The 17,289-nt window shown below is 55.2% G+C and overlaps 1 protein-coding gene across 1 annotated transcript; it reads left to right on the plus strand.

The window, feature by feature from the left end:
- Nucleotides 1-10,881: 10,881 nt before the first annotated feature.
- Nucleotides 10,882-15,773, plus strand: LOC128837123 (calcium-binding protein 2-like). Its single transcript, XM_054028013.1, has 6 exons — nt 10,882-11,127; nt 13,386-13,416; nt 14,047-14,190; nt 14,509-14,618; nt 14,752-14,899; nt 15,745-15,773. Exons 1-6 carry the CDS (start codon nt 10,882-10,884, stop codon nt 15,771-15,773), a joined length of 708 nt encoding a protein of 235 aa, XP_053883988.1.
- The last annotated feature ends 1,516 nt before the right edge of the window (nt 15,774-17,289 follow it).

Here is a 17,289-nt window from a genome sequence, read left to right on the forward strand (position 1 = left end):
GGGGAAGGAGGCCCTGGGGGAGGATGTGCTGGAGGCCTTGGTTATACCCATTGCTGGTGTCAGGGCACTGATTCAAAGCTGCACAACACAGAGGCACCCAGGATTACAAGACAGGTGGTGAGAAAACTCCTTACTGATCTGGGTTGAACCCCCAAGCGTCACACCAGTGTAGTCAAACAAGATTTACACACACAGCTTGCTATCTGACTGGGGTTTGCACTTCAAGCACAGGTAAAATCCCTGGTGTGCCCACACCTCGAATACTGCTCTGGTTCAGAGTTTTAAAATGTTAAATATAAAGTAATGCAAAAGTCATGTTAGAATTGGGAAATGTACAGAGAAGGGCAACAAAAATGATGAGGGGTCCAGAACAGTTTCCACATGAGGAGAGGTGGAAAAGACTGGGACGGTGAAACTTGGAAAAGAGACTAAGAGGGGAGATGATAGAGGTCTATAAAATCATGACTGGTGTGGAGAAAGTGAATAGGGAAGTGTTATTTATGCTTTCACATAACATACCAATGAATTTCAGCAACTTCACCCACTGAAATGACTAGGCAGCAAGTTTAAAACAAACAAAGTATTTCTTCACATAATGCACAATCAACCTGTGGAAAACATCTAGGGTGACCAGATGTCCCGATTTTATAGGGACAGTCCAGATATTTGGGGCTTTCTCTTACATAGGTGCCTGTTACCCCCCACCCTCTGTCCTGATTTTTCACACTTGCTATCTGGTCACCCTAAAAACATCCCCTGGCAATGAGGTGAAGGCCAAAACTATAACAGGGTTCAAAAAAGAACTAGATAAGTTCATGGAGGATAGGTTCATCAATGGCTGTAGTAAGATGAGGCCCTGAAACATAAACTCTTGCATCAGAGGCCTGGTATGAAGCCTAAGGCCTGAACTAAAGTAATGATCAAGACTTTGCTACCATAAAGCAAAGTTAAGCAGTGAGCAAGAGGCAGGCCCTGCTCACAGAATCTGGCAAGAAGAGGGCTGATGTTGCAAAAATACACATCCCTAACAGGTACTGGGCACTAGTTATGGAAACATGTGCCAGGATGGTACCAGAACACTCCGGTACTAGCACATTCCCCACAGATAACAGGAACAGGCTGACCTATCCTAAAGACAGGGGCAGGAAGGTAATATGGTAGAGTTGTTGTGTGAGAGGCGGCACCCTCATATGTAGAGGGGTTGCACCTCTATGCGTCAGGATTGATATGTAACTTGTTTGTACCTGTGTATAAGAATGCATCCCTGGGGTGGTGTCTTTGTCCAGCCTAGGGGGCAGTGGAGTGTTCCACCACTGACTGAGCTGTGTCATTGTCAGGGAGCACATATGTACTGTGGGAAAAAAAGAACTGGGGGCCTTCTTTTTAATAACCTGAGTAACACCGAAGGCCCAAATTCAGACCCTCTGACAGAGGCTTGGTACATGACTAAGCTGTACAATTCCCTGCCAAACTCGGTCAAGGGTCATGACCAGAGGACCGGGGGGGGGGGGGGGGGGGGGGTTGGGTTGGGGGGAGAGGGAAGGAGGGAAAGAATAAAAAGCCCCAGCAGCAGCACTAATGAAATATGTTCATGGCTGATGAAATATAATAACCGCTTGTGTGAAGCAATAGGTAACTTTAGCTAAATGCAAACTGACTAAATGCAGCTTCTCCTTTGGGTGATCTGTGACCCACTCCGTGATTCCAGCTAAATGCAAGGTAGCCAATCATGGTTTTCTTCTGGATGCTCTGTAACCTCCCCGAATTTCTAGCTAAATGCAAAATTAGCCAATTAAATACCTTCTTTAAGCGTCCTGTCAACCACTCCCCGGTACACTGACCGTAACACCCGGAAGGTACTATGCACCCTGCCGAGAATATACCCCGAATGAATTTCAAGCACTGCCCATATCGGAAGCCACCAAGAAGCGCCTCTCTACCCAAATAAACACCCAATTCTCGGAAAATAATTAGGAAGGTACCCGGAAAGGGGGACTGACCCCAACTCTTATTTCTTGCAAATGACATATAATTTGTACTGTGCTTGCGGTTTAACGAAATAAAGACACCCTGCGTGCTGACCTAGGGGTGTTAGTCTTCGGACTGCACCCCAGTGCACTGGTATGTATGTCAATAAACTGGCCTCAGGCTTGAGTCTGTAAACTAAAATCAATGCGTGGGTGTCTTTGACCACGACAGTACTGTTGGTGTCACTAGGCATAGCTACCAGGTAACTCGGGAGAGTGGAAGGCCAAAAGTGCTGATGAAGCTCTTCTGCTCTGGGCCTACCTGAACCACAGAACTCCATCTTGTGAACTCTCACCTACTTCTGTGCTAACTACTTACATGCTGAAGCAGAAATGTAAGGGTCAGCTTTTCGAGCAGATGGCTGCTGTTTTGCTCACTCACAAACACAGTAGAGATAAGATGAGGGAAGACTGCTGCACAGGCCTTGCAAGGCCAAGAGATAAGCAGGCGAAGGGAATGTTTCTAACATGCACACTGTGTACCTGCTGTAACTGTTGTCTGGAAGGGAGGGGTAAGGGTGAAATAGACAAAGGCTTGCACAGAAATTGCTTGGAATATAAAAGGGAAAATTTGTTTGTATTTGTTGCACTTGATTTGAGACATGCTGGTCTCCTAGTGCCATTTCAGAGCTCTGAAATAAACTTGGCTTGCTTTCTCCCCTCGGTGTCTTTATTGGTGCCAAGCACACCGGGCAACGAACCTCGCTGTTTGCCTCCTCGGGCCTTTTGGGCTGGCAACAGTACTAGCAGAACTGTAGACATCTGATCCGGGGAGCTAGAGACTGTGTTTCGTTTGGCAGTAAACCTGGCTGGGTGCCTTCGTACCTTATCAAAGTCTGTGGTCATTGGGGGTTCTCTCAGGGTCTGCTGTGCCAGTGATCTGCAGAGCTGGGGCAGCACACAGAGGGAACACACGCACGCAGCCGACTGTTATCAACATTGAATAGAGCAGAGCACCACCCTGGTGATGTCTGACAACAATGGCTAATAGCCAGGATGGGCAGAGGTGCAACCCAATGCGCTGGTGTCCCTAGCCTCTGACTGCCAAAAGCTGGGACTGGATGACAGGGGATGGCTCACTGGATAATTGCCCTGTTCTGTTCATTCCCCCTAGGGCATCTGGCATTGGCCACTGTTGGCAGAGAGGATACTGGGCTAGATGGACCATTGGTCTGTTTGGGCTTTTTTTGTTTTGTAAAATAGTTGTAAGTGATGCCAAGTACAAATCAAAGAATGGTTACAGTTTGATTATTTTCTGTTTATTTCAGGTGTGGAAATAGAACAAAGGAAGTTTCAAATGAGTGACAGTGAAACAACAGCAAAGTTAGAGCTGGCTAGTCTGGAAAGGGAGGAAGAGGTGTTGAGCAAGCAGCACGAGGACACCAGAATAAGAACCTGAACAATGAGAGAGCAAGTGTGAATACCCAAAATGGGCAGTGGAGCGAAGAGCCAAAGAAGCACATCGGTGGGCCCTGGAATTGGAAGCGGCTGCCCACCAATGAGCGATGGAGCTGAAAGAGCAGGAAAGGTGTGGACAGATTCCCCCTGACCCACAGGTGCTCTCTCTCCCCAAGGGACACCCAGCTGGGATAAGCTGTGCTCTGCATACAGAGGAGTAGACCGTATTAGGGAATTCCTTACCACTTTTGAAAGGCTCTGTGAGGTCCATAAAGTTCCAGACAGAAGAACAACGCAACGTTGATTACTAAGCTCTCGGGTAAAGCATTGGATGTATTTAATGAGATGCCAATTGACCAGGCTTTGAAATATGATGAATTTAAAAAGGGTGCATTGCATACATCTGATGAAGTGGGTATTCACCCACAAAAGCTTATGCTCCAATATATCTGTTAGTATATAAAATCATGAGTGATGTGGAGAAAATAGATAAGGAAAAGTTATTTACTTATTCCCATAATACAAGAACTAGGGGCCACCAAATGAAATTAATAGGCAGCAGGTTTAAAACAAATAAAAGGAAGTTCTTCTTCACACAGCGCACAGTCAACTTGTTGAACTCTTTGCCTGAGGAGGTTGTGAAGGCTAGGACTATAACAGCGTTTAAAAGAGAACTGGATAAATTCATGGAGGTTAAGTCCATTAATGGCTATTAGCCAGGATGGGTAAGGAATGGTGTCCCTAGCCTCTGTTTGTCAGAGGGTGGAGATGGAGGGGAGGAGAGAGATCACTTGATCATTGCCTGTTAGGTTCACTCCCTCTGGGGCACCTGGCATTGGCCACTGTTGGTAGACAGGATACTGGGCTAGATGGACCTTTGGTCTGACCTGGTACGGCCATTCTTATGTTCTATAAGGTGCCACAGGACTCTTTGTTGCTTTTTACAGATCTAGACTAACACAGCTACCCCTCTGATACTGTGTATAAATAGTGTGTTTTGATGAGAAAATGGGCCAAGGGGACAGGGGCAGAGAATTAGGACCAGTTCTTTGATCTCTTCACCCAGGAACAGTTCCTGAGCATGTTGTTCTGAAGAGATCAGGCAAGCCATTTGGGAAAAGTCTCTGGATTCTATCCAAAAAGCAGCTGATCTCACTGATGATTATGTGCAAGCTAGAGCATCTGGCGAGTGCAAACTGCAAAGGGAGGGGCGGAAGTCCAGCGTAAAGGGGGGATCCTGGTTTACCTCTGGGAAAAAGAAGCATGGTTGGGAGCCCAGGCACTCACCTTGGGAATCTCACTCGCAGACCCACTGTATGAGGGAAAGCGTTACCTATGGGAGTGACTGAGCGCATGAGACAGGCTTGCACTAAGTGAAAAGAAACTAAGCCCATTGTCATATTTAGGGGGTTCAACCCAGACCAGCGAGAGGTTGTCACTGTCTGCCCTGTAACACTGGGTGTCTTAAATGTTCTGCTGCAAGCATGCAGTTCCCTGAGTGTCTGTGCTGTGCCGCCCTGTTCAGCGCTCTGGCCCCGGCAGCCTGCCTACAACACAACAGCAGAGCCGTAACTAGGTATTTTTGTGCCCGAGGCAAGAATATAAAATTGCGCCCTCCCCCAGGGCCGGCTTTTTGGCGGCAATTCGGCAGCGGGTCCCTCAGTCCCTCTTGGAGGGAAGGGCCTGCTGCCGAATTGCCGCCGAAGAATGAATGAAGGGGTGGCGGTAGAGCCTGTGATTTTGGGGCGGTCTAACTCATGATTTTTGACTGCTTGGGCTGGTAATGTTGCTTCCAAGATGGTCTTTGGTTCCAGTCCAGTTCCAATCCAGAGAGGGACTCACAGGTTAAGAGAGGAGGGAGGTGCTGGATATCAGCAGTGACCACTAAGGATCAGCATGTGTCCTGAGAATGCTGGGAGTTCAGGTCTGCAGGGCAGGATCAGGGGTGGCAGGTTTGTAGAAATTTGGTGGCTGGGACTGGGTGCTGGGGTGCTGGAGGGGCTCAGAGCTTGGGCGGAGGGTTGGGGTGCAGGGGGGTGAAAGCTGACTGGGGGTGTGGGCTCTGGGGTGGGGCAGGCTGGGGATGAGTTTGGGGTGCAGGCAGGCTGCTCCTGGACAGGGGCCAGAGAGGAGGACTCCCCCCAGCCCTTTCCCTGCCGGCAGCAGCAAGCTCTGGGGGAGGAGCCCCCCTTTCCTGTCCCCCCAGCAGCACACTCACCCCACCACTGTCACTGCATGTGCTCCTAGGGACCCTCTCAGGTCCAGGAATCTCCCTCGACTCCCCCGTGGTGGGTGCTGGGGGGCGCTGCGTGCGCCTCCTTCCCTGCTGTTGCCCCTTACTGTAGCCTCACTGGGGGTGGGGGATGGGGCTGCCTCCTTGCCCAGCATGGGGCAGGAGCGGTGACTGCAGGTGGGGGGGCCCCCCTGTGCTGCTGGAAGGTCCCATTGGAAAATGAAAGGGTCTGAGGGGGAAGGGCAGCCTCAGAGTCAGTCTGCCCTGGCAGTGGTGTTGGGGGCACTAGAACCCTGCAGCAACTGCTGCTGCAGGCAGCATGGAGCTGCTCTGCTCCGGGGCCGGGAACGGGGGAGTAAGTCGGGGCTGGGGGACACTCGGGGGAGGCACAGGGGGGCAGGTGGGGCCGGGGGGGGAGATCACCTGGGTTATAAATATCTCTGTGCCAGCAGCTTTTTTTCCCCTTCTCTCCACCACTTTCTGTGACCCCCCCGGCTTTGTGTGCCCGAGGCAAGTGCCTCACTCGCCTCGTCCTTGTTACGGCACTGCACAACAACCCCACCCTGGGCTCCACCAGCCTTGGTTACTACTTGCAGGGTGACCCCAACACCTCCCAGTCCCAAATTTCCCCCAAACCATCTGCCCTGAAATGTCCAGCCCTCTCCTGGAACACTCCAGGGAGTAAGAAGGTCCACTGCTCCTTTAATGAGAGAAAAGCTCAGCTTTGTGCTTAACTGGCGTTAGCAATCACTTCAATTCAAGCACAGCTCATGGTTTATTCAGATTACAAGTAAAGCAAGTTAATTAACAAAGAGACAGAGGGTCTCTATGAATTCAGGTACAAAGGATAAAGACAAAGTGGATACAAGCAAATAAAAGTAAAATACACTTTCCAGTGGCTAAGACTTAACGAGCTACAGCCTTGGTTCAGGGTGTATTTCTTTCCAGCCATCTCTCTCTCTCTCTCTCTCTCTCTCTCAGGACCTTCCACTGAAGTACAGGGGGCTGGTGTCCCTTGTCTTCCTAGGTCTTTGCCTAAGCAGGTTTCTCACCTATGTTCAATTCCCAGGAGAAGTCAACCCCCTTGGTTGAAGGGCCCATCATTCTCAGCTTGCAGGAGCTCTGGCCCCTTGTGTCTGTCCAGTGATGGATGCAATGTTGGCTTCTTCTGTCTCCTTAGATCTTGCTAAACTCATTGTTTTCTCCCCAGGCTCAGGATGACCTCATGCTGTTCTTCCCGTCCTGTGGTTTTCCCATCCTCCTGCTGGCTCATGTGTAAATTGGGCTTTTATTGCTTTTGGTCATATATTGCTTAATTTTCTTGGTGACGGGTAGCCCGCTGCCTTCCCTCCTGTCTGGGGAAAAAAAAAACATTTCTCCCTTTATCTGGTCACAGATTTTAAAGCATGATATCAGTGAGCATCCATAATTCCCCATAGAGTGTTAATACTGACATCTCACAATGATATCAATCATCAGTTTGTCATTAGCTTTCATAAAAGACCTTTGTTGATACGCTTTGGTAATATTGTGGACAATCAGTTGATTCATTTGAGGTGCGGACCCCCTGTCTTTACAGCTAAGATGCTATCTCCCCCACTCGCTAGGTTGACGGCTTTGTTTACCTTTTATGTAAAGGTGCCTTCGTTGACTCTGCCTGAGGGTGAGGCTGGTCAGACACACAAACACCCATTTCTTTGTCCAGGGCAGACTGGGCTTATGCATTGCTTGCCAAACATATTTTAAGAACATAATTCTGGCCTATATTTATGACTCTTTCTACAGATCCAGACATACATCACCCAAGGATATTAATGACCAGTGAGCTGTTTGTTTTTCCAATGATATCATACATGCCACCTTTTGGCTCTAGAGCGTGACAACTGTGTGTTAGGTGTAGCGAGTGTGTCAGGTGTGCCAAGAGTCGCTGACACAGAGTTTGAACCATAACCGGGTCTGTGTGTCACACCTATGTCTTGTCCGGCCCAGGTTAATACAGCTGTCATTAACACAGAGGTGCTTGAGGGATGCCTGATGAATTTTGTGAGGTCTCCACCACTGGAGTTTATGAAAGGTGAATGGTAAAGAATGCCGAGGGTGGAGACAGTGGGGCCCAGATTTCTCTGGTCAGAGAAAGGATGGTGAGGGACTGTGACAAGCTGCAGGGAGGAAGGGTAGATCTCCTGGCACTGGGACAATAGAAAACTCCTGTGCCTTTGCTAAAGTGCATTTGGAGTCAGGGGGATCAGGGGGCCATGGACCCATCACTTGTTACCAGCCATAAGGGGGAGTGATGGGGGGGAGGAAAGGGGGCACAGAGGAGCAAGTGAAGGCTGGGGGCTTGGGAAGATGGGGCAGCGCAAGGATGGGGTTTGGGGAGAAGGGGCAATGCGTGGCATGAGGGGGGGTGGGGCCACAGTTTGGGTGCTCATAGTCCCCCCACTTTGAGATAGTTTCCCCTGCTCTTGTTTGGAGTGAGAAGGTTTGGTGGGTACCTTAAAAGCAGAAGGGCCGGTGGGAAAGAATGGCTGAACGCTGATGAAAGCTGTTAATGCCGTAACCTGCTGCAAAAACGCAATGTTCTGCTCCCAGAAGGAAATGGTAAAGACCAAGAAACCACTGGGAGCAGCGGGGAGGGTGCAGCCAGCTCGAGCTCAGCAGGAGAAAGCGGTGTGCTTTCAGGTGTGGGAGAGGTTGATACCAAGTGCCATGTAGCAGAGGAAAGCAGAATAGCCTCAGGGCTGGGCTGGGTGGGGGAGTTAACCCCTGTAACTGAAGACACTGTCCCAGCTAGCAGCTGCCAGCCTGGAGCAGAGAGTGGCCCCAACTCTAGAAAGCATCCAGGGCCACCCCTCGGGAACCCCAGGGAGAGGAAGCAGAGAAAGGGTTTCTGAAGAGTCAGGAAGGTTGTACGGGGAAGCTCCTGGGGAACAACAAAAGCCCTGGGAAACCTTACAAGCAGACTTGTGCCTCCCCAGTGCCTGTTGGGGGTGGTGGTGAATAGTTGCAGGCCTGCAACTGCCCTTTGGCTGGGCACGTGGGAGCACAGAGGCCTCATGAGGGGTTAAAGAAGGATGGATTTTTACTTGTGAGGGATGGAGAGTGATGTGAGAGACTATTGCAGATCTTGGGACAAATGCCAGTAGTAAGAGACCTGAAGGACCCCAGTGAGTTCCTCTGCACCCTTTGCTGCTGACACAAGACACATTTAAGCATTGGACACTGTGGGTCCTATGCCTACCCAAAGGGGAAAGAATATCTTGGTTATAGTGGATTTGCCATTGGGTATCCAGAGGCAGTGGCTCTAACACAGGGGGCCCTCCCCAGCAGGGGGTGCTGGGACACTAGGGAGGGGGAGGAGCCTGCACTGCCCAGCCCGCCCTCCCCAGCAGGGGACCCCCAGTTTCTCCAGGCAGGACTGGGTAGTGGCCCAGGGGTGTGGAAATGAGTTTCTAGGCCAGGCTGTGAAAGCTGGGAAGAGTGAGTGAGGAGAGGGGGCAGCAGGAGTGGTAGGGATGGGCACAACAGGGGGAGTGTAGGGGGAAGGCGAGCTGTGTGGAGAGGAGGGCAGTGGGCAGGCGACAGAGAGCTGGGTAGACAGCAGAGTGGGAAGGGGACAGGGAGCTGTGGGTGGTGCAATGGTAAGGGAAGGGAAGCAAGGGGAAGGGCGGGCCAGGGGCGAGGAGGGGAAGGGAGGGGAGGGGGGAAGGGGAGTTTTGAGGAGTGGAGGGGAGGGAGAGCTGGGGGTAGGAGGTGTGATGAAGTGGGGGATTGTCATGTGTTTTCCTTGTTTTTCCAATGGTTTGCAGCAGAGGGGGTGGGACTCCCTTTCCCTGGGTGTTACTGGTTTAACGAGGTGATGGGAGAGGGAGTTGTTGTTACAGAAGACCAGCGAGGGAACTTGGGACCCAAGCCAATGGCCTGCAGAATGGATAGCCCAGCGACTGGTGACCTGGAGGCCCAGCTCAGGAGTCGCAGCCGGTTCTGGCCAGTGGGAGGACAATGGGCTGCAAAGAGAAGACACTGCTCCCCCGTGGGACCTGTCCCTGGTGCAGAGAGACCCCCCCACACACACTGTTCCCCCCCATGGCACCCCACCCCGGACCCAGAGAGACCTAACCAGCTGGTTCCAGCCGGAGGGGGCCAGAGGACAGAGGAGAGGAGAGGAGGCCCAGGCAACCCTGTTTACCTGGAAAGAAGACAATGGACAGAGGTGGGGCTTGGGGGAGGTGATATCAGATGCCCAGCTTGGAAGCAGGGGGGCTCAGGACTGGAGAGAGAGAGCAGGCAGGACCCACCTGGATGCAGTGGAGACTTGGATGTACTGTGCTGAGGGAGGCCAGGTCTGAGGGCCCTGAGAGTTTCCTATGCTGTGTTCAGATGCTCAATAAACCCTCCTGTTTTACGCTGGCTGAGTGTCGCTCCAGTCTAGAGAATGGGGTTGCATTATTCCCTTTGAGGAGTGGAGGCCCTGGGGGTCCAGAGCGAGTGGCCTCCTTGAGGGGGCCCACGGCGAGAAACAGGTGTGCTAAGGCTCTGAGAAGTGCGGCTCCAGGAGGTGGGGCGGCGCAAGGACAGGGCTCCGGGCGAAGGGGCAATGCCTGGCATGAGGGGGCGGGGCCACAGTTTGGGTGCTCATGGTGCTCCCATTTTGAGGTAGTTTCCGCTGCTCTCAGAGAAGGGCTGTCTCACTGAAGGGGGTTCCCCCCATGGACCGCACGGGGGGGTGGGCTTGATCTGTGAGCCTGTGACAAGAAGGCAGTAGGGAGAGGAGGGGGAGCTGTGGGGAGGGACAGTTGTGGGGAGGGAGAGCTGAAGAGTTGTGGGGAGGGGATAAGGAGGGGAGAGGAGCTGGGGGGCAGTAGTGAGGGGAAGGGGAGCCATGGGAGGTAGTGGGGAGGGGATGAGGAGAGGAGAGGAGGGGGAGCCGTGGGGGGCAGTGGGGAGGGACAGGGAGCTGGGAGATGCCAGGGGGCATCGGTGGGAGGCAGCGATCCATACTGGTGGGGCTGATGCTGGAGCAGCTGAGCTGCCAGTTTCCTGCCTGTAATCCCAGCTAATTGGCTTTGCCCCCCAGCCCTGGTGCTCCTGGAGGTGGAGGTGGGGAAATAAGAGGATTTCTCTGACTCCTTCTTAAGGCCCTGCCCTCCCGTCCCCTCGCTCTGTGCCTGTCCTGGAGCCGCCTGTCCCAGAGCCGGCTGCCGCGCCCCGGTGCCCAGCCCCATGCCCCACAAGCGGCCTGACGAGGTCGAGTCGGAGACATGCAAAGGGGGTCAGGACCCGAATAAGGGGGAGCAGGCGCCCCTTAAGGAGGAGGAAGAGCCCAAAGCCAGCAAGAGCCCTGGCTCCGAGTCACGCCGCAGCTCCCACTCCAGCCACGGGCGCAAGCACGCCAAGAAGCATCACGCCAACGGCCATGCCGACGCCAACAAGGCCTACTCGCCCTTCCTCAACACTGTCTTCGGCAGGGTGCGCTGGCCTGGGGTGGGGAGCGGGGGCAGAGCAGGATGGGGGCACCAGGGAGGCAGGGCATGAGGACACTGGGTGTGGGGCAGGGCATAGGGGTTCTGGGAGTGGGAGGCAGAGCATGGGGCTCCAGGGTGGGGCATGGGAGTGCTGGGTGTGGGGTGGGGATGGGGCACTGGGTGGGGGGCAGGGATGGGTACATGGGAATGGGAGCAGTGATGGGGCACAGCATGGGGGTTTGCAGAGGGCAGGGCATGGGGGGCAGAGTGGGATGAGGACATGGGGGTGGGATGGGGCAGGGCATGGAGGCACAGGGGATGGGAGCAGAGATACAGGTGCGGCGGTGGGGTATGGGTGTGTGGGGGCAGGAGGAGCGGATGGATTGCCGGGGGGGCTGGGCACTAGGGGAGGAGGATGGATCATGGGTACGAAGAGGGGGAAGGATAGGCAAAAAGGTGCTAGGGGAGTGCGGGAATGGAGAGGACAAGGCAGTGGTGAGAGAAGGGGTGGGCGTGAGGTGGGGGGGTGCTGTGTGGGGGTGGGCTGGGAGAGGAGGGGCAGCTGCAGCAGGGAGGCAGTGGGGGCATGGCTGGTTGGATGGTGTTGGTTGGGGGGTACTTTGGGGTGGGTTGGGGCATGACTAGCTGGATTGTGTGGGTGGGGTGGGCAGGCCATGGCTGGGCGGGCACGATCATGGTGGGGGCATGCTAGGGTGGGATAGGGGCAGCTGGGCAGGGTGTCTGTGCAGCAGGTACAGCTCTCTGATGCCCAGAACGGTGCTGGGGGGCAGGCACCCTGCCCCCAGGCTCCTCCAGAGAGAGGAGGTGCTGGGCAGGCTCGAAGGGGCCCAAAGGGCGGGGGAGAATGGGGCACTGCAGTCCCCAGTGGTTCAGCAGTCCCCATTCCCAGATGTGAAATGGGGAAGCCCCATCGGTGCCCATCATTTCCTGGGGCCAAGAGCCTGGAGGGATGGAGCCCAGTCCTCCGGGTCCTTCTCTGCCCCCCCAGGCGGCTCAGTGGGCTGCAGCATGGCATGGCGCCCCTGGGGCTTAACAATGGCCCTGCTGCCTGCACCCTGTCACCCCGATTAGCTGGTATAAATAGCCCCTTCTCAGCTCCCTGCTGGGAGCCTGCCAATCCCATTATCCCTGGGCATGGGGCGGCCAGTGCCGGGGCCAGTCAGAGATGGGGGAGCAGGTCAGCCCCTCCAGGGGAGTGGGAGTAGAGGCCCTCAGGGGATGGAGGGAGGAGCAGGGCCCTTCTGGGGGGAGTGGGGTAGGGGTTGAACGGGAACCGTTGGAGGACTGGAGTGTGGGTGGGGGACACTGGGAGCTGGCTGTTGAGCCAGGCTGGGGCTGGAGATCACAGCTTTGCTCACAATCTCCTTAATCCCAGTTTCAGCAGGTTAATTTTGGCTGGGATTTCTCACCCACTTCTGTGACTTCTAAATGAAGTTGACACCCTAACAGCACCTCCTGTGCCCTCCCTCCCCCGCTGTACCCTTCACATCACTCCTCCACATAATGAGGTGTGTGCTCAGAGAAATGAGACCCCTCCCCACATTTCTCCAATAAAATATCACTGCCCAGCCCAAAATCCTCTAGGGGGCGCAGGCTCCGATCCGGCCCTGGGGTGGGGGGACTGCCTGGCTCAGGGGGCAGCAAATGGAACACAGGGCCTTTCCCCTCTAGGGGGCACCGGCTCTGATCTGGCCCTGGGGCGGGGGCACAGGCAGGTTCAGGCGCTGGACAGTGGGGGGCCAGTTGGCTGAGGCAGGCTGGCATGGGGCGCTCCCTGTGCTGTGGGGCTGGAGCATGCGGCTCTGCCCACGCTGACCCGGCTGTTCAAGGCTGGCATCCTAGTGGGGAAGCTGATGGGGATTGAGTTACAAAGGGCAGTGGGTGGGGGCATTTGCACTGAGCTTCCAGCATCCCTGGGAGTCACAGAAACACCCTGGGCATGGAGCCCCTCTCCTCCACCCCTGCTTGCTTTGGGGGGCTGCTCTACCCTCTGCCCTCCTCCCCCACTTGCCTTGTTCAATCCCTGCTTGCCCTGGGATGGGGGCAGTTTTACCTATTTAGTGCTTTCCTGCTGTCGCCCGCCCTGGCTCCTGACCCCGCTTGCCCTGCTGTCATGGCTCCTAGAGGTGGGTTTTGTGGGGAGGGTTTCCCTGGCACAAGCTCCATACTGGGGCGGCCTATCTAAGGGGGTCCACCCCATGTTCCTGGGGTCTAACTGACTGCTCTTGTTTCTGCCCCCAGGAGCGGGATCTGTCCCCAATAGAACTGGATGGTGAGTTGGCAGGAGCCCTGGTGGCTGCGGGGCTCTCGAGCACGAGTGGGGGGTTGCCCCTGGCAGGGGGGCACTGGGGCCTGGCCATGTCTGTTTGCCCTCTCAGAGGTGGGGCAATGGATTGTGTCCGTCTCTCAACCATGCCCAGCCCCCTGTGGGTTGAGGACCAGGGACACAAGGAAGGGCACAGTGCCTGCCGCCTGGGGGGGTGGGTGGGTCTGGATTTATTTTTAGATTCTCCAAGTTGTGACCCTGTCCTGGGTTAGAACGTATCTCTGCAAACTCAGGCTCACTCAGCCTGCAGCAGAAGATTCTGGGTAGCATAGCCCACCTGGCATTGTCCACTTTATGATTAGAACGACCACTAGGGGGCGCGCCGGCTGGAAGCACTGCTAGTGGTGGAACCCCTCACCGTGCATCCCTGGGGGTCCTGGTGGCAGGGTCATGGGTGCTGGGTGGCATCAGTGCAGTGGCCAAAGAAGGGGTCACCCCTCACACACTTATGGCCAATTTGGGTTGGTTCTGACCCAGCCCTCACCCTACTGCGGCTGGGTTCCCTGGAGCCCCCCTGGGGATGCCCGGGGTAGGCACCCCAGTGCTGAGGGCGGCTCTGACTCTTCCCCTCGGCAGAGCTGCTGGATGCCTTCAAGGAGTTTGACACGGACCAGGATGGCTTCGTGAGCTACAAGGATCTGGGCGCCTGCATGCGCACCATGGGCTACATGCCCACCGAGATGGAGCTCATTGAGATCTCCCAGCACATCAAGATGAGGAGTGAGTGGGGGGAATGGCTGTACCCCCAGGGGTTCCTCCCCGCATAGCATCCCACCCATCCATGAGACCCCTCCTCACTGCTCCCCCCGTGGGACCTGCCTCTGCCCCTGCTCCAGAGAGACCCCACTCCCCTCACACTGCTCCTCCCCATGGCACCCCACCCTGGCCCCAGAGAGACCCCCGCCCTTCACACTGCTCCCCCCCCCATGGCACCCCACCCTGGCCCCAGAGAGACACCCCTCCCCTCACACGACTTCCCTCCGTGGGACCCCTCCCCATTGCAGGGGCTGGGCACTGATCTCCGTGTCTCTTCCACAGTGGGTGGGCGCGTGGACTTTGAGGACTTTGTGGAGATGATGGGTCCGAAGCTGCGTGAGGAGACGGCCCACATGGTGGGGGTGCGTGAGCTCAAGATTGCCTTCCGTGAGGTATGGGGGCATAGGAAGAAGGGGGAACATGGGCTCAGGGGGGAGGGGGAGCAGGGCGGGGATGTGGCTGGCACCCATCCAGCCTGGCCATCCCACATTCACTCCATTCTCTTCCCCCCCACCCCCCACCCAGTTGGACAGGAACGGGGATGGGGAGATCAGCAGCACAGAGCTGAAGGACGCCCTCCTGGCCCTGCTGGGGGAGCAGGTCCCGCTGCCGGAGGTGGAGGAGATCCTGCGCGATGTTGACCTCAATGGGGATGGCCATGTGGACTTTGATGGTGAGAGACGCTCTGCAGCCCCCACCCATTGACCCAGGGACTCCTCTCCCCCCACTAACTGCACTGGCCTTTGGGAACCTGCCTCCCACCCACTGGTGCCAGAGATCCCCCACCTCCTTCCACACTGAGCCATGGGGATATCTCCTCCGCTCCTCCAGCAAGGATGCATCCCTATAGAGACCTCCCGCTTCTCTCCCTACCAGTGTCTTCCTGTGACAACCCCCTTCCCCAGTCCTGTCTGTGCTCTCCCCCTTGTGATTAGTTGTGTGCTGGGCCTTTAACCCAGAGCTATAGGGTCTAGGTTTCTGGGCTAAAGAGCCACCCCCCACCCCCTTCAGAACAGGGTGAGGCTCAGCCCCACTTTCTGCAGCCCCAGGGGGGCTGTTTTTTCACAGGGTTGGGGTGGGTGGTGCCTGGGGCAGAGCTGCCTGCTGTGGGATTGGATGGAGCAGGGGAGGGAGCCAGAGCTAGGACTGGGGAGGGGCACATGAAAGGAGGGGCAGTGATGGCTGGGGAGTGAAGGGGACAATCTCCCCCCAGCATCCTGCCTCCCGGGGGCATGATTCCTGCCCTTTGGCTGCTCCAAGCCCTTGCCCTGCTCTCCACAGACCCCCTCAGCCCCATGCCCCCTGATGCAGAAGCTCCACTTGCACAGTTTGGGATGGGCTGCAGCCTCCTGAAGCCTGGTAGGGGGAGCCATGGCTAGGGGTACAGTCCAGGGGGTGGAGGAGTGGGCTGCAGTGGGGGACAGCACAGGACAGTGCAGTCAGGCTGTGTTGTGCCGGATGTGCAGAGGGAGGCGCTGGTATTCGCTCACTCCAGATCCCACGTTGTGTCTCTCTCAGAGTTTGTGATGATGTTGTCCTCCCGCTAACAAGGCCTCGGGGAGGGAGGCCCTCACCCCCCATCGCCGTCGCTGTTCCAGCCCCCAGGGGGACCCAAGCAGCTCCAAGTGAATCCCTGCTTCTTGACAGCTGGTGACCCCCCTTCTTCGCCAGCAGGAAGTTCCCTCGCAACTCCCTTATGGGCCTTTCTAAGAAGACCCCTCCCTCTGGAACTGCCTGCCCCTCTGCTGGCCCCTCACTCTCACCGTGCGTTGCCAGGGGGCAGGGCCTGAATGCCCAGTTGGCAACCCCATTGGGGGCTGCTAAGGCTCTGACTAGGCCAGGCCCTTCTCCCCAGCTGGGATCCCAGATAGTCTCCCCTCACTCCCAATCGTACTGTCCCCCCAAGCCCGTCTTTGCTGCTGTCCTGTGCTGGTCTCCACCTCCAGCCCAGCCCATGAGCTGCTCTAGGTACCCACCTTCCTGCTCCTGCCCCAAGTCAGGGAAATCCCCCCTCCCCACCAGTGGCTAGTTTGGAGTGGGGGAGACCACCCAACCCTTCAGTACTCCAGCTCCTCCCCATCCCCTTGTTCACTGAATGGCTCTGCTAAAATGCCCGGCGATGACAGAGCATTAACAGTGGTGCTGTTTCCATTTGCCCTCTGTCACGGATCCACAGGGTCGGCGTTACACCCTGGCTTTTCCACAGTCCCTTGGAGCAGTGTTTCCCGACCGGTGTGCCGCGGCACACTGCTGTGCCAGCAGTCCCCAACAGGTGGGCTCTGGAATTTTTTGAAAAACTATATGTGAGAACAAAGAACCTTCCCTTGTATTCTAACGAGTGTTGCAGCTGGATGGCAGTATGTACGTTTGCTACCGGGACGAGGCCCCTTTCAAATACTATGCACACGTCACATTCCATTCCCCAAAGTGAGGCTAAGGGAGAAAAAGTAAACACAGACGGACGTGCCCTGATGAATGCAATGTGCTGCAATGAGCCTTTGATGACGATGCACATAAAAAAAGACACACAATTCAAGCCTACGTTTTATATTTACATTTGACTTAGGGTAATAGCTGGAACGAGCCAGATCTGGAACGGCATTATAAGTAATTATATCGCATTTAAAAACAGCGAAGAAAGTGACACGCACTTGGGAAGACTATTTTAGGAATGAGCAGAAATGATTAACTATTAATTGCTTGTCATCTCAAAACATTATTCTCAAGGGCGTGTCTCTGTCTCCACTGAGCATGCTTATGTCCAGAGTTCTTATATTTAGCTTTAATGTTAGTTTCCACTGCCTGAAAATGTTAATTCTGGCACAAACAACAGATCGCGATCTAACGCTAGCTGCCATGTTTGTTTTGATTTTAACCCTACTAGCCTCGTTCTGGATTGGTTCCTGAATATTCATGAGTCAAAATTAAGAGTGGCCTATGATAGACGCAACGTTACACCATGGTCATGTGAACTTGACGTTACGGGAGTCACATGATGGTATCAAGGTGTGCCACGGCAGAGAAAAACGTTGGGAACCACTGCTTTGGGGGACTCTGCTCAGT

This window comes from Malaclemys terrapin, chromosome 4 (assembly GCF_027887155.1).
Source record: "Malaclemys terrapin pileata isolate rMalTer1 chromosome 4, rMalTer1.hap1, whole genome shotgun sequence".
NCBI lineage: Eukaryota > Metazoa > Chordata > Testudines > Emydidae > Malaclemys > Malaclemys terrapin.